General features: G+C 45.4%; 1 protein-coding gene across 1 annotated transcript in view; it reads right to left on the reverse strand.

Annotated features, from left to right (window-relative positions):
• The window catches only part of LOC144511169 (A disintegrin and metalloproteinase with thrombospondin motifs 7-like), a 200,445-nt gene that overhangs the window by 25,073 nt on the left and 150,013 nt on the right, over nucleotides 1-25,359 (reverse strand). Inside the window, exons 20-23 of the mRNA XM_078241199.1 lie at nucleotides 25,159-25,311; nucleotides 13,471-13,644; nucleotides 12,801-12,947; nucleotides 12,003-12,162 (exon numbers count right to left, since the gene is read on the reverse strand). Of these exons, the coding sequence (XP_078097325.1) occupies nucleotides 12,003-12,162; nucleotides 12,801-12,947; nucleotides 13,471-13,644; nucleotides 25,159-25,311 (634 nt within the window). The remainder of the gene's footprint in view (nucleotides 1-12,002; nucleotides 12,163-12,800; nucleotides 12,948-13,470; nucleotides 13,645-25,158; nucleotides 25,312-25,359) is intronic.

Below are 25,359 nucleotides of genomic sequence, written 5' to 3' on the forward strand. Positions count from 1 at the left end.
AACTCAATTACTCAAAGTTAAAGGCAATTTAAGATATTCCACTCCCCCCCCCTCCAATTTACCCGAGTGAGCTCTATTGGAATGATCTTGTTGTTAAGGCTTCAGATGACACAGTGTGATCCCTGTTCTCATAGTATCTCAAGGACTCTTCTCTACATTCTTGTTGCAAAAGGCTCCCGGGCCACTCAGGACAGCCAGCAGTGAGTTACCTCCAGGGTCTCGGCCATCAGAAGCAATTAATTCCTTCACCGCCACCATCATGAAAACACTGGCTGGAAATCAGATATATTTAACCTCGCAATTGTATGCTTTCACTTACTTCCATCGGGTGGCACAGTGATTTGCACTGTTGCCTCTCAGCGCCCGGGACCCGGGGTTAGAATCCCGGCTCGGGTCACTGTCTGTGTGGAGTCTGCACAGGGTCCTCCCCATGCCTGCGTGGGTTTCCTCCGGATGCTCCTGTTTCCTCTCACGGTCCGAAAGACGTGCTGGTTAGGGTACATTGGCCGTGCTAAATTCTCCCTCAGTGTTACCCGAACAGGCGCCAGAGTGTGGCACCTAGGGGATTTTCACAGTAACTTCATTGCAGTGTTAATGTAAGCCGACTTGTGACACTAATAAATAAACTTTAACTTTAAATTTTAAATCTGTGTAATAATGTTTTGCACAGGAATTGTTGGATCTTTAAACCTGTCAGGACACACACACCATCTATTTCTCTCAGGATCTCAGTCTGCTTCTAGATTTTAAGTCATTTACCTAACAGTTTCCCTATTGATTGGCGCTTACTAATCCCGTGTATAGGGGTGGGATCAGAAGCATTGGAACTCCCTGCCGATGGGTCAAAGGTCTCAGAGTGACCTTTACCTTTCCCATTGATAAGTAGAAGGAGCACATCCCTGCACTGCCATGGCAACAGAAAGCGTCTAGCAACAGGAAGTAGCAGCATCACTGGAGCGTGCGATCGGCCCAGGATGTTAGCATCGACTGGATAGGCCTTTTGAGGGCTGGAGATTATAGAGAAGTGAATAGACGGAGTTAATCACAATAGTCTTCTGTGTCAGAAAGGGGTGTGGGGGGGGAGAAGACCAGTTTCAACAGGGCAACCTTCTGGAGGCTTGGGGAATCAGAGAGAATTTGAATAAACCTTTCATTCAGGAGGTCAAATGGGTGGGATAGTGTTCACAAGAAGGGAAATTGCACAAGCAACAAGGAATTGTTTCAACTAAAGCAGCACTGATGGGAATAAATTGGCTGCCATTTTACGCCCTGGCTAATTTCACTGCCCATTGGCCGTGATGTATCAGTAATGTAAAAAAGATATGGAAATAATGGAAAAGGTGCAAAAGGATTTGCAAGAATTAAACGGGAATCTCAGGAAAGAATGAACAGTTTGGATCTCTATTCTTTTAAAGAGATAAAGTAAAGTAAAAGTAAAGTTTATTTATTAGTCACAAGTAAGGCTTACATTAACACTGCAATGAAGTTACTGTGAAATTCACCACAGTCGCCACTCCGGCGCCTGTTCGGGCCAATGCACCTAACCAGCACGTCTTTCAGACCGTGGGAGGAAACCGGAGCACCCCCACGAAGACACGGGGAGAAAGTGCAAACTCCACACAGACAGTGACCCAAGCCGGGAATCGAACCCAGATCCCTGGCGCTGTGAAGCAGCAGTGCTAACCACTGTGTCACCGTGCCACATAGGGCATGATAAGGCACAGGGCAAGCTAACAGAGGTCTTTCAAATAATTGGAGGTTTTGAGAGGACAGAGGGTGAGTTTGTAACTAAGCCTCACTTACACAAAGTTAAAATTGAGACCTTTAAGAGGGAATGTTTCCACTTTTGGGCAGAGCAAAGCTGGAGGCCATCAACATAAGATAGTCCCCAAGAAATCAAATAGGGAATTTCAGATGAAACTTCTGTACCCAGAGAGCAGTAAAAATGTAAAACGTGCTGTCACGTTACATAGTTGAGGTGAATAGTAACGGTGTATTTAAGGGGAGTTACTTACACACGAGAGAGAATGGAATAGAGGGTTATGTTGATAGGGTGAAAGGAGGAAAGATGGGAGGCTGGAGATTAAAGACTAATAGGGACTGGTTGGGCCAAATCAGCTGTCTCCATATATTTTGTGTAATTTAAAGTGTAAAACAAGATCCTGATCCAATCCCATTGCTTCTAACATGATCTGGAGATGGGGTGGGCTCGATGGGCCAAATGGCCTTTTTTAAGTTATGTGCTTCCTCGGATTCTATTCACTTTGAAAGATAATATATATTCACACATAGAATATTTGAAGATTGGTTTGGACAAACAAGCCCTTGACCATTTCTCAAAAATCTACCAATTACTGTAGTGTGACTGAGTACTGTACAGTTCGATGATTAGCCAAACTTCATTACATACAAACATTCAAACGTTACGCTTTTGAGTCACAGTGTGGCACGGTAGCACAGTGGTTAACACTGCTGCCCCACAGCGCCAGGGTCCCAAGTTCAATTCTGGCCTTGGGTCACTGTCTGTGTGGAGTCTGCACATTCTCCCCGTGTCTGCGTGGGTTTCCTCCGGGTGCTCCGGTTTCCTCCCACAGTCCAAAGATGTGTGGGTTAGGTGGATTGGCCATGCTAAATTGACCCTAGTGTCAGGGGGATTAGCAGGGTAAATGGGGTTGTGGGGATGGGGCCTGGGTGGGATTGTGGTTGGGATAGACTCGATGGGCCGAATGGCCTCCTTCTGTGTTGTAGGAGTTCTATGATCCGATTGGATAGGTGCCGTAGCTGACTGTGTATGTGTGTAAATGTTACCATTTCAGAATCAAATTGATCCAAATTAGATCAAATCACGTGCACAGGTCTTTGAAGTGTGACATTGCTTTTAAAACATTAGATTTCAACGTTTAATCTCATCACCAATGAGACATTTCATTATCTCACATCTTCCTTCTTTTAACAGGTCCAATTTAAACAACAATGTAGTCTGTTTGCAGAGTACAATGTCCCAAGGCACTTTACAGAAGCATTTCAAATATCTGACAGGAAGCCGCATTATGCTGATACCGAACAACATTGTCAAAGAGGTAGATTTCAAGGATCACCTTAAAGATGGAAATCAAGGTAGAGGCAAAGAGATGAGTGAGGGGTGGGACAGTGTAGTTAGCACTGCTGCCTCACAGCGCCAGGGACCCGGGTTCAATTCCAGCCTCTGGTGACTGTGTGGAGTTTGCATGTGCTCCCCGTGTCTGCGTGGGTTTCTTCCGGGTGCTCTGGTTTCCTCCCACAGTCCAAAGATGCACAGGTTAGGTGGATTGGCCATGGTAAATTGCCCCTTAGTGTCCAAAGATGCATTGGTTAGAGGGATTTGCAGGGTAAATAGGTGGGGTTACAGAGATAGGATGGGAGAAGAGGGCCTGGGTAAGATGCTCTATCAGAGAATCTGCAGACACAATGGCCCAATTGGCTCCTGTTGCACTCCAGGGATTCTCTGAATCAATGAATTCCTGAGCTTAGAGATCAGGAATCTGGAGGCACAGCAGCCAATGGTGGGGTGGTTAAACACAGTAAGAAGTTTAACAATACCAGGTTAAAGTCCAACAGGTTTATTTGGTAGCAATGCGGTTGGTGCAGACCCGATGGGCCGAATGGCCTCTTTCTGTACTGGCGGGTTTCTATGATTCTATGATGAAGCTTTCGGAGCCTGAAGCCCCTTCTTCAGGTGAGGGTGGTTAAAATCAGGGGATATCCAAAAGGCCAGAATTCGAGAAGCCCAGCTTACTCGGAGGGTTCAGAACTGGAGGAGGTTATAGAGATAGGGAGGGGCGAGGCGATGAGAGAATTGAAAACAAGGAGGCGGATCTAAAGATCAAAGAGCTAGTTTAGGTTTCGGTCAGTGAGCACTGGGGTGATGGGGAGAGTTAGGGCAGCAGAGGTTTGGATGAGCTCACGGTGAAGGTAGGAGACTGGCCTGCAGAAACTGAATTTAGAAATAATAAAAGCAATAATGAAGGTTTCGACAGCAGAAAGCAGCAAAAAACTCAGAATAATTCTGCTCTCCCTTCTCTTTGCTGCCAAAGGACATGCAAGAAAATGTTACTTTATTAATAAACAGAATTAAGCCACACACGATGAGGAAATCTTTCAGCTACAGCTCCTTTTGGTAAATTATTCAATCTATTACATGGCTTGTTTGCCACATAATAAGTTACTAAATCATCTCAAATTATACAACAGCTGGCCAAATCTGTGGCCAAACATCACTTTGGATAATTTTCTTGCCAATTAAAGCTTTACTGAAAGTGCTGGGAGCTGTCTTTCTGGGACAATGCAGTGTGATGTGTAAATAGTTCCTGATAATTAGCCTCATCAAGGACAACAAATGGCACAGGTAGCTAATGGCCCAAAGGCTCATTCACCCTTATCCTTCCAAAGCTCGAAATGAAAACATGAAAATCAGTGCACTGCTTCCGCAGCCACAAATGAACCGTCTATCTTTTTATGCAGGATTCTTTCTGGGGGGAGACTGCCTTGTTTATCTCATTCCACTTCCGATAGCATCATGTTTGCAGAGTGTTGGCAGCAGGAGAAAGCCAGGGAGCTTTTACAGGACACTAGGAATGGATTAGCACCACTCAGAATACTCTTATTTAATGCTCAGTTCCAACCTTCTAGCACAAGCCTATCTTTCGACCGCCGCTGAAACAGAGATCTGTCCATTTCTGTTGGCGAATGGTGACGAATTTCTTCTCTTGGAGGGTCTATAGGATTTGCGACCCGAGGGAGAGCAGGCCATTGAATATATTGCAGACTGAGACAGACAGAATTTGGATCTGTAAGGGATTTGAGGGTTATGGAGCGCTGGCAGGAATGTGAAGTTAAAGCTATAATCAGATCAGCCATGATTGTTGGATTGTTGTCTGCTGCAGAGGCTTGAGGGGCTGAATGGTCGACTTCTGCTCCTTAATCAATTACATTCATTGCTCTATATTTACTCAACACAAGTTCAAAAGTTCATAAGTTCAAAAGATATAGGAGCAGAATTAGGCCATTCGGCCCATCGAGTCTGCTCCGCTATTCGATCATGGCTGATACGCTCCTTGTCCCCATTTTCCTGCCTTCTCCCCATAATCATTCAACCCATTACCAATTAAAAATCTGTCCAACTCCTCCTTAAATTTACTCACTGTCCCAGCATCTACTGCAATTTGGGGTAGCGAATTCCACAGATTCACAACCCTTTGGGAGAAGTAGTTTCTCCTCAACTCTGTCTTAAATTTGCTACCCCTTATCCTAGAATGTCCCACAAGAGGAAGCATCCGCTCCACGTCTACTTTATCCATATCTCTTATCATCTTGTATACCTCAATTTGATCTCCCCTCATTCTTCTAAATTCCAGAGAGTTTAGGCCTATATAACGCATCATTTTCAGAAACAACTTGCTTGTAATTTAATTACTTAGCTGTCCTCAATCTTTCGTCTTTTAAACTTGCACAGCAAGTTGCATCCTTGTGACCAAAATCATTCCAATCTTTCCTGAAGAATTGAAATCGGACGTTACTCTTTCAAAGATGTCTCAGTGTCAAACAGAGGTCCTTCCAGCCCCCTTGGGAGGTCACATCTGAGTTTTGAAGGGCAAGGTTTTCTCTCACACAACAAAAACAGAAAGTACTGGAAAATCTCAGCAGGTCTGAACATCTGTGGGGAGAGAATAGAGCCAATATTTCGAGTCTCGATGACCTTTCATGTCTAGATGGCTTTCTTTCCCTCCTCCCTCCCCCATTCCTAGTTCTGGACAATATTTATCCCTCAGTCGACATCACGAAAACAGATGATCTGATTGTTATCATGTTGCTGTTTGTGAGATTTTGCTGTGATCACATCAGCTGCCATGTTTCCTACTTTACGACGGTGACTACACTTCAGAAGTACTTTATTGGTTGGAAAGCGCTTTGGGATGTCTTATGACAGGCACTAGAGCAATGCAAAATTTCTCTTAATTTATATTTGTTTTTATTTGCACAGACAGTGGAGTAGTGGTAATGTCATTGGACTAGTAACCAGAGTCTCAGGCTACTGCTCTGGGGACATGGGTTCAAATCCCACCACGACAACTGGTGGAATTTAAATTCAATGAATAAAATCGGGAATGTAAAGTTAGTCTCAGTAAAACCATGAATGTGATAACCCACAGTGGTTAGCACTGCTGCCTCTCAGCACCAGGGACCTGGGTTCGATTATGGCCTTGGCTGACTGTGTGGAGTTTGCACGTTCTTCCCGTATCTACGTGGGTTTCCTCCAGATGCTCCGGTTTCCTCCCACACTCCAAATATGTGCAGGTTAGGCGGATTATCCATGCTAAGTTGCTCCTTAGTGTCCAAAGATGTGTAGGTTAGATTGATTAGCCGTGGTAAATATGTGCGGATACAGGGATAGGATGGGGGAAAGGGCCTGGTAAGGTCATGGAGAGTCAGTGCAGACCCAATGGGCCGAATGGCCTCCTTCTGCACTATAGCGATTCTATGATCTGGTTCACTAATGTCCCTTTGGGGAAGGAAATCTGCTGTCCTTACACAGTCTGGCCTACATGTGACTCCAGACCCGCAGCAATATGGTTGATTCTTAACCACCCTTTAAAATGGCCGAGCGAGGCACTCAGTCCAAGGGCAATTAGGGATGGGCAACAAATGCTGGCCCTGCCAGCGACGCCCACATCCCAAAAAATAAAAAAGAACAAAAATGTAGCCCAGAAAGTCCAAGGTTTCAACTCAAATCCCTTATTTAGTAAGGTCATGACCCTTAGGTTTTCATCTGTCTGTTGTCAACCTGTTTGTGACACTGAGAAGGGCGAGTTTGGCCTCTCTCTGCTAAGCTGCTTTAAGATAAAGAGCTCTCGAGAGATGATAAAGAGTTTGCTCGGTCCTTCCTATCACATTATCTGCAGACACTTCAAGCTGCAGGTTGGGTCTAATCAAACAGCCACTTGAGGTGGCTCCTTCTTAATCCATCCAAGCAGCAACTCAGCCCAATGGCCCCGTCACTTTGATGGGTTGAAGGGTGCGTTCAGTCCTCTGAAGGTGACTGAATATTTTACAATCAGGCGTCACAAACTCTGCACTTTCCTGAGGTCTGGAGCCTGATCATTGAGTCTGATGAGTGCAGAGTGAGGGGTGTGAGGGGTGTGAGGGGTGTGAGGGGGGTGAGGGGTGTGAGGGGTGTGAGGGGTGTGAGGGGTGTGAGGGGTGTGAGGGGGGTGAGGGGTGTGAGGGGGGTGAGGGGGGTGAGGGGTGTGAGGGGTGTGAGGGGTGTGAGGGGTGTGAGGGGTGTGAGGGGGGTGAGGGGTGTGAGGGGTGTGAGGGGTGTGAGGGGTGTGAGGGGTGTGAGGGGTGTGAGGGGTGTGAGGGGAGTGAGGGGTGTGAGGGGTGTGAGGGGTGTGAGGGGTGTGAGGAGTGTGAGGAGTGTGAGGAGTGTGAGGGGTGTGAGGAGTGTGAGGAGTGTGAGGAGTGTGGAGTGAATGGAGTGGAGTGAACAGTGTGGAAAGTGAGCTTTAGCAGCCAGGGTTAAGGAATCATCCACCTTTCAGCTTTTCTCTTAGAGGTTCATCCCCCATCCAACTCATTTTACAGGTGGCACAGTGGTTAGCACAGTTGCCTCACAGCGCCAGGGTCCCGGGTTCAATTCCTGGCTTGGGTCACTGTCTGTGCCGAGTCTGCACGTTCTCCTCGTGTCTGCTGGGGTTTCCTCCCACAGTCCAAAAGACGTGCTGGTTAGCTGCATTGTCAGTGCTAAATTCTCCCTCAGTGTACCCGAACAAGCGCTGGAGTGTAATGACTAGGGGATTTTCACAGTAACTTCATTGCAGTGTTAATATAAGCCGACTTGTGTGACACTAATAAACAAACTTCAAAAAACTTAAATTTTTTTTTAACATGATTCCATTTGTTACACTCGATAATACAGGCAGGGTCTGCTTTTGTCTGTAATGTAGAGTGGGTTTTGTTATTCTCAATATAGTGTGCAGACAGGATTGTAAAATCCACATGGATATGTGATTCCTCTCCGCAACACGGGGTCTGAAACAATCAGCCTCCAGCTTAAATAACTTGAATCATGTCCTGCCTTTCATCACCCGCTGCATTTTCTCAACCAGATAAACGCAGAGCTTTACAGCTGGACAGATAAGACCAGCGAATCCAGCACCTCCATTGTGTTCTTCTGCAGCAAGTGTGGCAGAGACTCCCATTCCGGAGAGGGGCTCCCAAGCTTCACCAGGTGATGCTGTACAGAGATGACCACCAAGCTGTAAACCATTACATCAAGAGATGGAAGGTTGCTGAGAATATATTATCCCACTGCTGTTTGTGGGAGCTTGCTGTGCGAACCTACAACAAAGCCTACACTTCAATAGTAAATCATAGCCCAAGGTCTAGAAAGGCCCTACATCAGAACAGCGCAGCACCGGAGGTGGCCATTCAGCCCATCAAGTCTGCATTGGTCTTTTCAAGGATCAACCCAATTAACCCCACACTTACCCCCTACCCAGCAATTTTCAAGTATTTATCCAATTCCCTTTTGAATGTGACTAATCAATTGGCGTTCATCACCCTATCGGCAGTGCATTCAAAATCCTAACCGCATAAAATTATAAGATATAGGAGCAGAATTAGGCCATTCGACCCATTGCGTCTGCTCCACCATTCAATCATGGCTGATATGTTTCTCATCCCCATTCTCCTGCCTTTTCCCCGTAACCTTTGATCCCCTTACCAATCAAGAACCTATCTATCTCTCTCTTAAATACACTCAATGACCTGACCTCCACAGCCTTCTGCGGCAAAGAGTTCCACAGATTCACCACCCTCTGGCTGAAGAAATTCCTCCTCATCTCGGTTCTAAAGGGTTGTTCCTCGGTGCATAATGAAACTTTTCTCCTTGTTACGTTTTCTTCTTTTGCCAATCTCCTTTCAATTTATCTTTTATTTACTCGATTCTGTGAATTTTAAGGCCTCTACTAAGTCTCTTCACAGATTCTCTGTTCTGTAGAAATACAAATTGTTTGATTTAGCAAGAGGTCCAGTAATACTGAGCTACTGCACCTCCAACGTTCTACCCTGGCCTCTTGCTGCTATCGTTCCAAGGCTGCAGCTGTATTGCTTCATTTTGGACGTACCGAGTTTGTTGACCTGTCACAATGACCTGTGGTTGTCTGTTGTTCCTTGTAACTCCATCATGAGTAAATTGAAACCATTTGTCTGCAGCATAGGGACAGGAGAGTCAGACGACCACACTCGGGTTATTTGATTGCCTCTTTTGCAGTCAGATACCCGGTTTGGGTGGTGACAGATCTAACCTCCTGACTGCTCGTGGACTGCACACATTTAATTCTTTTCACAGATGTTCCACAGTCTGATTTATTTCCGACAGGGCATAACCTAGAGTGTTTCCTGGGATTGGATACGGACAGGGCTGATCTTTTATGGGATGGACAACAGCTTGTTTATTTAATTCCTATTTAAATAATTATTTACTAAACAATGTCTTGACAATTCTGACCTTCTGGATTAAGAAATACTAAAGGAAGTCTGTGTATGGAACTGCCTGTAATATTTATCAGTCAATGTGTAAATAACTCTGTGCAGTGTCAGAGTAAAGCCACACACTAACAAACTGATGAACTTGCCTACATTAATGACATCCCGCTAACTTCACGGTCCAAATACTCAATTCTTGAAATGACTTTAAATTAAATTTGCTACCAATTAAAATCCGTGCACACATGGCAGATGCGATCTCTTAATGACATGGCTTGAACTCCGGAATCCAGAGTAGGAACAGGATACTGGTAGTTCGTCCTTTCCCAGAGGGCAGTGAGTCTCTGCCATGTGTTACCATGGAGTGCTGGGTGCTGAATCTCCCTTCCAGAGGGAGCTGGACCAACTCCTGACTCAGGCAGAGATCACATCAGACAGAAGGTCAATGTCTTTCTAGGTAACATGCCACAGAATCACAGGGAAGGGGCATGCGAGGAGACAGGTGACTATGTTGCAGTGAGGCAAAGAGCGAATTACGTTCACGGGGTAAGTTCTGGTAAGTCCTTCTCAGGTTTAACTTCAGAGTAAGAATAAAGATCTGACATAAGTAAATGAAGCTAGCTTGTTAGTAGAGAACTGTCTGAAGTGGCAGTTGTCTGTTAATCGCCTGAAAGCAATTGGTTGAAGTGATGTTAATTAATGTAGCAGGAAGCTAAACTAGGTACCAACTCAACTGTACAACTTTTACAGATGCACCATAGAAAGCATTCTTTCTGGTTGTATCACAGCTTGGTATGGCTCCTGCTCTGCCCAAGTCTGCAAGAAACTACAAAAGGTCGTGAATGTAGCCCAATCCATCATGCAAACCAGCCTCCATTGACTCCATCTATACTTCCCGCTGCCTTGGAAAAGCAGCCAGCATGATTAAGGACCCCACGCATCCTGTACATACTCCCTTCCACCTTCTTCCATCGGGAAAAGATACAAAAGTCTGAGGTCACGTAGCAACTGACTCAAGAACAGCTTCTTCCCTGCTGCTGTCAGACTTTTGAATGGACCTACTCCATACTAAGTTGATCTTTCTCTACACCCTGGCTATGACTGTGACACTATATTCTGCACTCTTTCCATTCCTGCTCTATGAACGGTATGCTTTGGCTGTATAGCAAGCAAGAAACAATATTTTTCACTGTATACTAATACATGTGACAATAATAAATCAAATCAAATCAAACAGTGTGTTAATGAAGACAGACCTTTCAAACAGCATGGTCAGTAAAGGGCACGTGAGGAGGCAGGAGATTATGCCTGAGTGAGACGGAAACCGAGTGAATTAGGTTCACGTGGTAAGTTCTGGTAAGTCCTTTCCAGGTTTAAATTTAGAGTAAGAATCTTTGAATAGCTGTAAATTATTTTTAAAATAGTTATAAAAGGGGAAGTCATGGGCAATGAAGTAACACAAGTAAACAAAAGTAAATGCCATATTGGGTCCCTAATCGGCCCTATGGAGGAGGGGGATCCTGGGAAGTGTTTGGTCACAAAGCCATCAAGATAGAATCATAGAATCTACAGTACAGAAGGAGGCCATTTGGCCCATTGATCCTGCATTAAAACAATCCCACCCTATCCTCGTAACCTCACATATTTACCCTGCTAATCTCCTCAAAACTAGGGTCAATTTTGCCTGGCCAATCCACTTAATCGTTTGGACTGTGGGAGGAAACCGGAGCACCCAGAGGAAACCTACACAGACACGGGGAGAACGTGCAAACTCTATACAGACAGTGACCCCTGCTGCAGGTGTTGGCTGGCTTGATGGATCAACTGGTCCTTTCCTACCTGCCAGTTTTGTATACTTATAGCTGAATTCACACACTGTATGTGTGTGTTTGTGTGTGTGTGAATGAGGTTGCGAACATTCCTCCTCGGGTATGAATGTGGAATAAACTAACCTTCTGAGTTAATCATAAAGAGAGTTTACCATGAGTTACTTATAAAATTGGACCAGCCAAAGATCTGGGGAAACCCACAACAGCCTGCTTGCAAACAATTTTTAAAATCTCTGTTTACGGACAGAAGGTGAGAGGATAAAGAAGTTTAGTTTGGCTCTCTCTCTCCTGTCCGAAACTAAATCTAAATTAGCAATATAGTGGTGTCTTCCTCCTTGGATCTATGATTAGTTGTTTATCAATGATAATTATATTGGAAAATTAGAATAAATAGTAAATAACTATGAACAGACTGCTGACAGGAATGATGAGACATCTTCCCCCAACTGGGATGGAGGCAGTTTCTGCACCTTTTTTCCTTGTGAAGTTGGCTGAGATTCCTGGAATCCCGAGAGTGCAGAAGGTGGCCATTCGGCTTTCCAATTTAGCAACATTGACAACATTCCAAAATTACTTCTCTGGGAGGTCCCGAGGTTGTGAAAGGTGCTATATAAATGTACATTCCTTTGCCTTTACAGAAAGACTCACTCTGCTCGCTGGTGTCACACTCCTGCAGGTTACATTTCTGTGTGTTCTCAGGCCAGGGCTCGTGGTCACACCGACTGCTGTCCTCCTCTGCCTGACCTGTCACTGTGTTTACGCACTTCACCAGACGTCGCTGTATTCCTCCCCCACAACGGACGGTGCACTATTGCAAGACAGCAACATCAGAGGGTAAAGGTCAGTTTAGACTCCCTTTCATTAATGAGACAAAGAAAAGTCCTCCCAGGAAGTGTGTCAGTATTTACAGGGGCTCCCAGGAAGTGTGTCAGTATTTACAGGGGCTCCCAGGAAGTGTGTCAGTATTTACAGGGGGAGAGAGTGGGGGGTTTCCAGGGGATGTGTCAATATTAGGGGAGACCTAGTGGTATTATTGCTAGACTATTAATCCAGAAACTCAGCTAATGTTCTGGGACCCGGGTTCGAATCCTGCCATGGCAGATGGTGGAATTTGAATAAAAAATATCTGGAATTAAGAATCTACTGATGACCGTGAAACCATTGTCGATTGTCAGAAAAACCCATTTTGTTCACTAATGTCCTTTAGGGAAGGAAATCTGCTGTCCTTACCTGGTCTGGCCTGCATGTGACACCAAAGCCACAGCAATGTGGTTGACTCTTAACTGCCCTCGGGCAACTAGGGATGGGCAATAAATGCTGGTCAGCCAGCAACGCCCATGTCCCACAAATGCAGAAAAGAAATTAACAGGGGTGCCCCTAGGGGTGTGTCAGTATTAACATCAGTAAGTTCAATTCCCCTCAACCCACGTCAGCTCCTGAACTTACCCGTCCCCACGAGCCCTTCATCCATTTGGTACAGGGGTGGATATTACACATCCTCGTGCTGTTCAGTCGTAACATTTCATCACAGCGTCCATGTTCTGGGCACATGACCAACCTTTCTTGCACTCCTCCATCACAGGCTTTGGAGCACTATGTAAACCGATAAGAGCAAAACTATCTCAAGAAACACATAAGAAATAGCAAAGCAAATAGCCAGATAAAGAAAGCAGCACTCAAGCCTGAACCTTATCTCTGACCTCAGAAGAATCTATCGTATTTCATCTCAATACAACTTCCAAACCCTCCGGTGCTGCCATTTTGGTTTCAAATTGTAAGACTTAGTTTTTGCCTGCACCTCCTGGGAAATAGGAACAGTAGGAATAGGAGGAGGCCATTCAGCCTTTGAACCTGTTCCATCATTCCATTAGATCATGACAGTTCTGGACTGGAACCCCAACTTCCCACCTTAACAATATAACCAAAATATATTGTCTGGTGATTGTCATTTTACTGACTGTGGGACCTTGCTGTGTGCAAATTGGCTACCATATTTCCAACATTAAAAAAAATGGCTAAATAAGTACTGTATTGCCTGTACTGTGCTTTGGAGTATTTGGTGGCTGTAAAATATGCAATGGAAATGTTACCGTCTTCCTTTCTGCAATTGACTTACCTCTCCCCATGCAGACATGTACCAGTCCATACATTGCTTGGAATTGCAGGCGAGGCTTGTTGGGGGCTTGATGAGGACGGACTGGCAGTGAAAAGGTCGCAGGTGTCGTCTGTCCCTGGTGTCAATGCACTGGACATCTCGAACCTTCACCCCACCGCCACAGTTCCTGGAGCACTGCGGGAGGTAATCAATAATCTGTCAACATGGAGCCCAAAGGATTTGCAAAACATTACAGATAGTAAGCGCCATGTCAGGAGTGACAAGGATTTGAATCAGATTTCTTGTGCAGCATATTGGTGTATTAAAGACACACAGCACAAAATGAGGCCATTTGGCCCATCATGCCTGTGCCATTTCTTTGAAAGACAACCCAATTATTTCTACCCTCCTGCTTTTTCCCCATAGCCCTGCAAGTATAAATATTTAACATCTGTATATTATGCTGAAAGGGTTTGTTCTGTGTCTCACAAATAATCTGGAGGCTTTTGGTTGAACATTAGTGTTTACCGGTAACACGTAACTCAGGGATGAACCCTGAGTAAGTATTATCTCCAATCCAATTTCCGGTTGACTTTTACTGTACTCAGCCCATTACCATGTGACTCTCTACATCATACTGTTCCCCATTCCCGCATTAACCCTTTCTATGCTGAACATGCCAGTCTTTACCTAAAACATATTTACAGTACAATATTTCATCAGGCAGTCTGGAGGCTTCACCACTGTTCCAGATCTTGCTCTTGCCATGTTTTCAGGAATGGTCGGCTTGGTTATTTTGCACAAGCTTTTCTTAGTCCCGGAGTTGATTTCATTCTATTCTGTGTTTCAGGCACTTGGTTGACTCATCTGATTCGAACTTGTGCTCTTGGAGTTGAACATCTCCTTATTGACAACCTGCCTGCTTTGTTTGGATATTATAGTCTTGTTCCGTTCCTTCCAGATGTTAGAATGTAACCGGTGACAACTTTGTATTGGATGTAATTTGACCAATGGTAATAAGCCTCAAGGGTCAGCTGACCCAGTAAACCATGGAACCAATTACAGAATGACGTGATGGTCAGCTGACCAGCTGACTCATTATAAATAAGAACCTGTTGGGAATTGTGGAGAAGCTTGGATTGGCCTAGGGTGAGGCCCCAAGCTTGGAGTAATGGAATTTCTTTGTTAAATCCTTTCTTTGATTTATAAGTTGGAGTATGTTTTGTTATATTTTTATTGTCTGCATTTGAAGAGTTCCTTCTGAAGAAACACCAGAGGGAATGTTCACTCCGTTCATCCAGAGACTGGACCTCGGCTTTTCCTTTCCCATGGGGTCAGCCACCATCTTGCTGGAAGTAATCGTTTCAAAAACAGAACCTTCATTTCCTCATGTTTCAGAATTTCACCCCAATATTTTTTAAATCCTCTTAGTTTCCAAATCTTTTTCAAGCTCATGACTCTTTTCGTTCAGCTCAGCAACCACTCTGGTGGGTTCAGTCATATTTTTTCAGACTTATCCGTGGAATCCTTACACTAGCTTCACAACTTCTGCTGGGCGTTCAGTTCCTTCCTCCACGGTCACTGAATGCTCCCTAGAGTCACTCAATTCATTTGTCAATCTGTTTCTTGAAATTCTCCTTCTCTATTTTTAAAGTCCCTTCCACACTATACATCTCACCTTTCATGTTCCTTATCTTGGATCAAGGTTCAAGAATTTCTTCATTTTGGTTGTTAATTCCGCTTTCAATCAACTGTTCTGATTCTTCATCGCCTCGTCCTCCTGTTACGAGGGGAGATCAAACGGAGGTATACAAGATGATAAAAGGTGTGGATAAAGTAGACGTGGAGCGGATGCTTCTTCTGCTGGGACATTCTAAGACGAGAGGTCATTGTCTTATGATAAGGGGCAGCAAATTTAAAACAGAGTTGAGGAGAAACTACTTCTCCCAAAGGGTTGTGAATCTGTGGAATTCGTTACCCCAAAGTGCGGTGGATGCTGGGACAGTGAGTAAATTTAAGGAGTTAGACAGATTTTTAATTGGTAATGGGTTGAAGGATTATGGGGAGAAGGCAGGAAAATGGGGATGAGGAGCCTATCAGCCATGATCGAATGGCAGAGCAGACTCGATGGGCCGAATGGCCTAATTCTGCTCATATATCTTATGAACTTATAAAGAGGCATTTAAGAACATAAGAAATAGGAGCAGGAGTAGGCCATCTAGCCCCTCGAGCCTGCCCCGCCATTCAATAAGATCATGGCTGATCTGACGTGGATCAGTACCACTTACCCGCCTGATCCCCATAACCCTTAATTCCCTTACCGATCAGGAATCCATCCATCCGCGCTTTAAACATATTCAGCGAGGTAGCCTCCACCACCTCAGTGGGCAGAGAATTCCAGAGATTCACCACCCTCTGGGAGAAGAAGTTCCTCCTCAACTCTGTCTTAAACCGACCCCCCTTTATTTTGAGGCTGTGTCCTCTAGTTTTAACTTCCTTACTAAGTGGAAAGAATCTCTCCGCCTCCACCCTATCCAGCCCCCGCATTATCTTATAAGTCTCCATAAGATCCCCCCTCATCCTTCTAAACTCCAACGAGTACAAACCCAATCTCCTCAGCCTCTCCTCATAATCCAAACCCCTCATCTCCGGTATCAACCTGGTGAACCTTCTCTGCACTCCCTCCAATGCCAATATATCCTTCCTCATATAAGGGGACCAATACTGCACACAGTATTCCAGCTGCGGCCTCACCAATGCCCTGTACAGGTGCATCAAGACATCCCTGCTTTTATATTCTATCCCCTTCGCAATATAGGCCAACATCCCATTTGCCTTCTTGATCACCTGTTGTACCTGCAGACTGGGCTTTTGCGTCTCATGCACAAGGACCCCCAGGTCCTTCTTAATAGAGACTGCTAGAGAGTTCATCAAGTTTGAATTTTTCATTAGCAAACACATCTCTTGTATGTCAAAGTTGGCTCTCTGCACTGATCAGTTTTCCCTAAGCAGAGGCTAATTCCTCTGCGCTCGCCTTCAAGCTCACATTCTGCAATTGCACTTTGCTAATTGTTTCTGAGACTCTTCTCTATGTCTCCTCTGTGAGATCTTCCTCTTTCACCTGGGTGTGCTGCGGAAGTGGTAGAGAACTCTATTTCTGATTGTCAAAATGGAGCTGCCAGTTTTTCACTTCCTGTTGCTTCCGTACACAAGAATTCTCCATCTTCTCCTTTTCCTCCTGCAGTTCTTAAACTCTGTTTCTTGGTGACATTTCCATTGTCTCAAACTCTTCAGCAGGAATAAACTGGAACTGGATTTTCTCTTTCAATGTTTTTTATTGCAGCCTGGCATTTTCCTCTTGAAATATAAAACATTGCTGTGTCTTCTCTGCCAACTGGTTCTTTCAGAGTGACTTCAAATCCATATCTCTTCCCTTAATAACTTTCCAGTGCAATAAACTGTGACCTGAGGGATCTTTGTAGTGTCTGAAGGCCCTGCAACAAGTTTTCCTTTTCTTTGTGAAGTTCAATTGCTTGTGTAATGACTTCAATCAGGCCATTGAGGTTGACCTATTGAAATATAAACTCCCTGATTAAGGAGGCAATTGATGGGCCAATCAGGGAGTCTTTTCCTTGTATTTAACCAGGAGTGTCAGTTCCTCTGGCGCTCCTGAAGGTAGACTGCTGACTGATAGCACTTTGTACAGCTGTTGGAATTGTAAATAAAGGGGTTTTGGTGAAGGGACTTCTGCCTCCAAAGACTTATTACAGCTTCGTCTTGGGTTTTCTTGTAATTCAAATGAGTCTTCTTGACATTTTTCTGCTGTTCCTACATTCTGCTGCTCAAAGCAATCTTCATGCTCGTGAAGGCTATGATCTTAAAGGACAATAAGCTGTTCTTTCATATATTTATCTTCTTGTTCAGCTCTTGCCATCTCACTCTGTTCTTCAGTGCATTGCTTTGTCACTACTGACAGTTCCAACTCAGCTCCTTCTAAAGTAGTATTTAACATCTTTTTTACTCCTCACATTTTTTTAGGGGCACGTATTGATTATCCAAAACGTTTTTCAAGGCAGCGATTTCTTTGAGTACATTTTCTGCCTGCTGTTGTGCCTGGCTGTACTTCTAGTCGTTTTTCCAACTAACTCTTCAATTTGCCAACAATGGAATTCAGAGTTGTTATTTCCTCATGGTGCTTTCCTGGAGATACGTACTGAGTTTGCAGATGATTCACATTTTTACTTACTCATCCTTCTCAAAGTCAACATTTTTGTTTCTCCTTGCACATTTGTGATACCTCAGAAACATGATTGTTTACATCTTGAAGAGTTTGACTCATCGAAGGTTTTCGTTTATCATGTTTTCGAAGGTACATACTCTACTTGAACCTTGATGTGGAGTTGCCGATGTTGGACTAGGGTAGGCACAGTAAGTAGTCTCACAACACCAGGTTAAAGTCCAACAGGCTTATTTAATAGCATGAGCTTTCGGAGCGCTGCTCCTTCATCAAGTGAGTGCCAACGCACTCACCTGATGAAGGGGCAGCGCTCCAAAAGTTTGTGCTACCAAATAAACCTGTTGGACTTTAACCTGGTGTTGTGAAACTACTTACTGTGCCTACTTGAACCTTGTGTTTCAACTCTTCCAATTCTGCCTTGATCTGAAATTTTTCTAATCTTATTTCTGTCTTTTCTTTGGCTGCCTGCAGCAGACTTGGTGCTTATCCTTTTGGTTTCATCGTTAGCCAGGCCTGTCTCAGCTTATGCGTCTTAGCTTGTCTCATTCCTGTAATCGTGCTACTCGTGGCTTCCTTAATGTAAGCCTACTTGTGACACTAATACATAAACTTTAAGCAATATCTACTTGCAGCTACAACTTTCCCTTTAATGAGTCACCTGACTCAGCATTGCCACCTGCTGTTGAAGTTTGGGTAATGTGTATCGGCCTTTCCAAAAATATCGATGTTTTCAGCCTTCCAACTGGTTCTCAGCCTCCTCTTTCCTCTGCAGTAAACTCTTGTACTTGTGGACTTCAATGTGCTGACATGGTCAACCCTCATTAGGTAGTTTGCTTGGCATTGTCTTTTACCCCTTTGTTGCTTTCTTGGAGTTGTTCTGTTCCTCATTTCGAGCTCTGCACGCTCCACAACTTGAAGATTAAAATACTTGTCAAAGGCTTTTAATTGCTCAAGGCTGGCTAAGGATTCATCAATACCTTGATTTTGGATTATTTCATTGGCAATTTCACCAAATAGGCACAGTGGCACAGTGGTTAGCACTGCTGCCTCACAGGGCCAGGGGCCCGGGTTTGATTCCAGCCTCAGGTCACTGCCTGTGTGGAGTTTGCACATTCTCCCTGTATCTGCGTGCATTTCCTCCGGGTGCTCTGGTTTCCAACCACAGTCTGAAAGATGTGCAGGTTAGGTTGATTGGCCATGCTAAATTGACCCTTAGTGTCAGGGGGATTAGCAGGGTAAATATGTGGGTTTACAAAAATAGGGCGGCACGGTGGCACAGTCATTAGCACTGCTGTCTCACAGCTCCAGGGACCTGGGTTCGATTCCTAGCTTGGGTCACTATCTGTGTGGAGTTTGCACATTCGTCCCGTGTCTGCATGGGTTTCCGCCGGGTGCTCTGGTTTCCTCCCACAGTCCGAAAGACGTGCTGGTTAGGTAGATTGGCCATGCTAAATTGCCCCTTAGTGTCCCAGGATGAATAGGCTAGAGGGATTAGCGGGGTAAATAGGTCAGATTACGGGGATAGGGACTGGGTGGGATTGTTGTCGGTGCAGACTCGATGGGCCGAATGGCCTCCTTCTGCACTGTAGGGTGTCTATGATTTCTAAGTATAAAAACCTATTAACCTGGGTTCTGATTTTCTGTCTAATCCTGATGAACTCCTGTGATCTAAGAATTTTCTTCTCCATGGTGCCCAATTTTGCATCTGGAGTGGCCTTGCAGGAGCTCAAATTTCTCCCAAGGTGGTACCTCAGTAGCCATCTTTTCAATGGTCCTTCCTGCGCCAATCAGGCTTCCAAAGGTCGGATTCTTTAAATTAATCGATTCTGCAGAAGATTATAAAATTCTGCAGTTTGGGCCAGTGAGTGGATTTCGAAGCATAAAAGTGTGATAGAAAGGTGTTATAAAAACATGTTTTTAAAAATTCTTTCATGGGATGCGGGCATCTTTGGTTGGGCTAGCATGTATTACCCATCTATAATTGCCTGATTCAGTCATTCATTCGCCATGTTTTAAGTCACTCCTTCACCTTCTCTGCTCTAAGGAGAACAATCCCAGCTTCTCCAGTCTCTCCACATAACTAAAGTCCCTGGTATTGTGTTCAGTTTTGGTCGCCTTGCTGTCGGAAAGATGTTATTAAACTGGAGAGAGCACAGAAGAGATTTACAAGGATGTTGCCAGGACTTTTTTCTTTGGAGCGTAGGAGACCGAGGGGTGATCGTGTATAAGATCATGAGAGGCATGGATAGGGTGAATGCACTCAGTCTTTTTCCCAGGGTTGGGGAATCGAGAACTAGAGGACATAGGTTTAAGTTAAGAGGGGAAAGAATTAATGGGAACCTGAGGAGCAACTTTTTTTACGAGAGGATGGTACGTGTGTGGAATGAACTGCCGGAGGAAGTGGTTGAGGCAGGGACATTGACAACATTTAAAAGGTATTTGGACAGATACATGGATAGGAAAGGTTCAGAGGGATATGAACCAAACTAGCTTAGATGGGCCAGTTTGGGCCGAAGGGCCTGTCTCCATGCTCTCGATTCTATGACCACCACTCTAGTAAAACTCTGCACCCTCTCCACCCTTCAATATCCCTCCCCAAATGCTATTCTCCAGCTGAAATGTAATCTGTGATTAACAACATAATGTCCTTGTTTTGGGAATGGTAGGCAGTGGGAAGATGACTAAAATTGATTGGGGGGGGGGGAAATGTTACAAAGTAAGGCTTTGTAGAGGAAGAAGCTTTGAACAGCAATTGCAGAACGCAATAAGTGAGACAAAGCTTGGTCAGATATAAATCCAAACAGACAGATAATTAATTCCCTGGGAAACACTCCTTTTGGATCAGGATCTGCGTAACTGGGGATATGAGCAGTCACTGTTCTGATCTTTCCCCTAGCTACATCCATGCAATTATTATCTGGGCTCTTGATTTGTGACCATGTGGCAAAAGTTTATAACAAGAGCCTTTTTTAAGCAGCTATAATTAGATTTGGCAGAAGTTGACACTGCACAGAGTGTTTTGTACAAATATTTTGGGAATAGTTTAAGTTTGAAGGATGAGGATTTGTATCTAAATGTTTATTTAAAAGGTTGGAGCAGAAATTCAATGCAAGTCACTGGGAAGGAGTTTGATCCATTGTAATTTTGCACAATGTGAGTGAACCGGAGGGACTGAGACAGGTTTGAGTTTTCTCCGCACAGTCAGAGTTAGATAAAAGTTATCATAGAATCTCTACAGTGCAGAAGGAGGCTATTCGGCCCATCGAGTCTGCACCAACCACAATCCCACCCAGGCTCGATCCCCGTAACCCCACACATTCAGCCTGCCAATCCCTCTAATCTACGCATCCCAGGAGCCTGAGGGGCAATTTAGCATGGCCAATCCACCTAACCAGCACATCTTTGGATTGTGGGAGGAAACCAGAGCACCCGGAGGAAACCCACGCAGACACGGGGAGAATGTGCAATCTCCACAGACAGTGATTCGAGCCGGGAATCGAATCCAGGTCCCTGGCGCTGTGAGGCAGAAGTGCGAACCACTGTGCCACCGTGCCACCCCAGGATGGAGTAGGCAAAGTGGGGGAGGATAGGAATTCCAGCAAAGACCCTGCTGCTGTTCACTGGACTGCAACGGAGAAGCCAAGAGGCTAACCCCATCCCCCCACTCTCACACCTGCAACATTACCAAGCCAAGCAGAGACTAAAAGGAATAAAGCTAGAGTGTAAGACAGGCAAGTCTTGATTAAAATGTCCGATTGGTGAGAATGAAAAGTTAAATAACATTCAGTGATTCAGTCTTCTTCCTCACATCGAAAGGTCAGGAATCTCCGGGTCACGATTGAAAAGGGTAACTGCACCCCATTCATCACTTTAACAGTCGCTCCCTCCACCACCTGTGCCAGAAATGTGTACCATCTGCAAAATGCGCCGCATGAACTTGCCAAGGCTCCTTGCCGTGTAGAAGGCAAGTAGATGCCTGGGAGCACCCCACCCCCTTCTCCCCGCAAGGCCCCCTCCAAGTCACTCGCCATCCTGAATAGGAAATATATCGGCGTTCCTTCATTGTCGCTGGGTCAAATCCGGAACTCCCTCCCTGACAGCACTGTGGGTGTACCTACGCCACACAGACTGCAGCGATTCTAGAACATGGCTCACCTCCACATTCCCAAGGGCAATTAGAGATTGGGAATAAATATTAACCTAGCCAGTGACACCTCGTCCCGTAGTGAATAAAAAAAAATGAAATGACAAAGACAGTAACATTTCAAAATCATTAGCTTATAAAAACTTCATTTAACTCCTACTTCTCTGATCATTAATTTTGCTATTTCAATGACACTTAAAAGAGAAAAGGTGTTTGTGATGGGGCAGAATCACTTGCAGCATAGGAACAGGCCCTTCAAGCCTGCACCAACCATGATGCCCGACTGAACTAAAACCCCCTACCCTTCCACGGACCATATCCCTCTATTCCCATCCTATTCATGTATTTGTCCAGTTGCCCCTTAAAACTCATTATCGTATCAGCTTCCACTATCTCCCCCGGCAGCGAGTTCCAGGCACCCACCACCCTCTGTAAAAAAACTTGCCTCGTACATCTCCTTTAAACCTTGCCTCTCGCACCTTAAACCTGTGCCCCCCTAGTAATTGACTCTTCCACTCTGGGAAAAAGCTTCTCACTATCCACTCTGTCCATGCTCCTCATAATTTTGTAGACTTCTATCAGGTCGCCCCTCGTTCCAGTGAGAACAAACCAAGTTTCTCCAACCTCTCCTCATAGCTAATGCCCTCCAATACAGGCAACATCCTGGTAAATCTTTTCTGTACCCTCTACAAAGCTTCCACATCCTTCTGGTAGTGTGGCGACCAGAATTGAACACTATTTTCCAAGTGCTAATATGGAATAACTAAGGCCTAACTATAGGTTCTACAAAGCTGCAACATGACTTGCCAATTTTTAAACTCAATGCCCCAGCCGATGAAGGCAAGCATGCCGTATGCCTTCTTGACTACCTTCTCCACCTGTGTTGCCACTTTCAGTGACCTGTGTACCTGTACACCCAGATCCCTCTGTCTATCAATACTCTTAAGGGTTCTGCCATTTACTGTATATTTTCAATCTGTATTAGACCTTCCAAAATGCATTACCTCACATTTGTCCGGATTAAACTCCATCTGCCATCTCTCCACCCAAGCCTCCAACCAATCTATATCCTGCTGTATCCTCTGATGGCCCTCATCCCTATCTGCAAATCCACCAATCTTTGTGTCGTCCGCAAACTTACTAATCAATCCAGTTATATTTTCCTCCTAATCATTTATATATATTACAAACAGCAAAGGTCCCAGCACTGATCCCTGAGGAACGCCTTATTCAGAAACGCAAATTAATTGAATTTGAATGACACCAGCTGCCATGCTGGGATTTGAACCTGTGTCCCCAGCCTGTGTCTCGGGAATATTAGTCTAGCGGCATTACCATTTCTTCACTGGAAAGACGGAGGCTGAGGGGAGATTTGATTGAGGTCTACGAAATTATGAGAGTCATAGACAGGGTGGATAGTCAGAGGCTTTTTCCCAGGGTGGAAGTGTCAATTACAAGGGGGCACACGGGTTCAAGGTGAGAGGGGGAAAGTTTAAGGGAGATGTGCGGGGGAAGCTTTTCACGCAGAGGGTGGTGGGTGCCTGTAACGCGCTGACAGAGGAGGTGGTGGAAGCAGGCACATTAACAACATTTAAGAGGCATCTGGATGGGTACATGAATAGGGAGGGAATAGAGGGATACGGACCGAGTAAGGGCAGAAGATTTTTTTTTAGTTTAATTAGGGCATCATGATCAGCACAGGCTTGGAGGGCCGAAGGGCCTGTTCCTGTGCTGTACAGGTCTGTTCAGTAATCCTCCTCATGAACTCTGCCGCACGGTGGCAGCAGCAAGGAGAGCGATGTCAATGTTCCTGAATTAATTAGGAAACAGCCAATCCGGCCCTTAGATCCTCATTGCTAACATGGATGTGGGCACCTTGTGCGAGCTGGCCGGGGGCAGGGGGCAGGATCGGGGTCAAGGTCAGGGGCGGGGTCAGGGGTGGGAGCGGGGTCAGGGGTGGGAGCGGGGGCAGGGGTGGGGACAGAGGTGGGGGCGGGTTCAGGGTCGGGGTCAGGGCCAGGGTCAGGGTCAGGGTCAGGGCCAGGGCCTACCCACCCCTCCATCGCCAGAGTCAAATGGACAATAGGACTTGAAGAGGAAGTCCAGCTGCTTAAATTAATGAGGTTCTGAAAGGCTTCCGGCATCTGCAGAGTTAACCTCTGGAGCTGGAGGGGGGAGAGAAACTACTGTTTTCTGAAACTCAATGAAATGATTAACAATTAAAAAATGTACAAATTGGAAAATTGGAGGACCTGACTTCATAATAAGGATAAAACGTAACAGCCAAAGTAGTTTGATGTGTGAATTGTAAGAGCTCCTGCGAGAATGGTGAAGAGATGAAGCTGCCAGAGCTGACAGCTAATTAACCTTGATGGTTGCTTCCAAGATACAGAATGCCTTGTCAGAGACAGATACAATCTCCGCGGCTTAAGGTGCGCGGCCGGCCAGCACAGATTCACTCGGGTTATCAGTGAAACCAGACGATACACTCGGGAGGATGAGGTGAAGCGCGTTAGAGGCAGATATTGGATTCTTCAATCCCCTGGACCCATTCCCTCATTCCGTCCACTTGGTTCCATAACCCTTAATACCCTTATCGATCTCACTTTATAAACGTTTAATTGCCCCCTCCCAGCCTCAACAACTTTCTGGAGGAGGGGGTTCCACACTCCCAGCTGCTGCTGAGTGAATGATTCCTGATACCAGCGCTAAGGGGCCAAGCTCAGATTGTACCGTTATGTCCAGTTGTTTCAGACACTCCCACCTCACATCAAATCCTTTAATCATTTTAGCCTCTTCAATTAAACTCCCCCGAACCTTCTATATTCAAGGGAATACTGACTAAGCCTATAGGACGTGTGTTTGAATAGGATGGTAAGCTGGAGTGTACGGAGGATGTTGCAGTGCAGCGGGGGAGGGGTACGGTGCAGTGGGGGAGGGGTACGGTGCAGCGGGGGAGGGGTACGGTGCAGCGGGGGGGATGAGGGGGGTACGGTGCAGTGGTGGGGGGGGGGGGTGAGGGGGAACAGTGCAGCGGGGGGGATGAGGGGGGTACGGTGCAGTGGTGGGGGGGGGGGGGGGGTGAGGGGGGTATGGTGCAGCGGAGGAACGTAATATCATCAAAAATAGCAACAAGTAATTAATTAAGACTTGGAATCTTTCACTGTCTTTCAAACCAGGAGCTCCGGTAATCAAATCCAACAGTTTAGCCGAATGGAATTGTGATGCTGGGTCATTTCAATGGGTGTCAGATGGTCTAATTGTATAAAATATCTCATCCTCCTCTTTACATGAAGCTGGAGCTGCTGGAGTGATACGAGGGACTTACTCTGCTCCAGTTGCCCACACGCCAGGCTGAACAGGGTCTGATGTAGCATCTCCGAGCTGGAACTGGCCTCTTGGTCTTGTTGCAGTTGCTGTCTGAGCCCGTGCTGCAATGCACTGTTCGCCAGATCGCTCCCATCCCACACGTAGTGGAACACTGCACAAGACAGTTATTGAGACAGTTATTGGACTCCATTCAAACACA

This window comes from Mustelus asterias, chromosome 24 (assembly GCF_964213995.1).
Source record: "Mustelus asterias chromosome 24, sMusAst1.hap1.1, whole genome shotgun sequence".
Classification (NCBI taxonomy): Eukaryota; Metazoa; Chordata; class Chondrichthyes; order Carcharhiniformes; family Triakidae; genus Mustelus; species Mustelus asterias.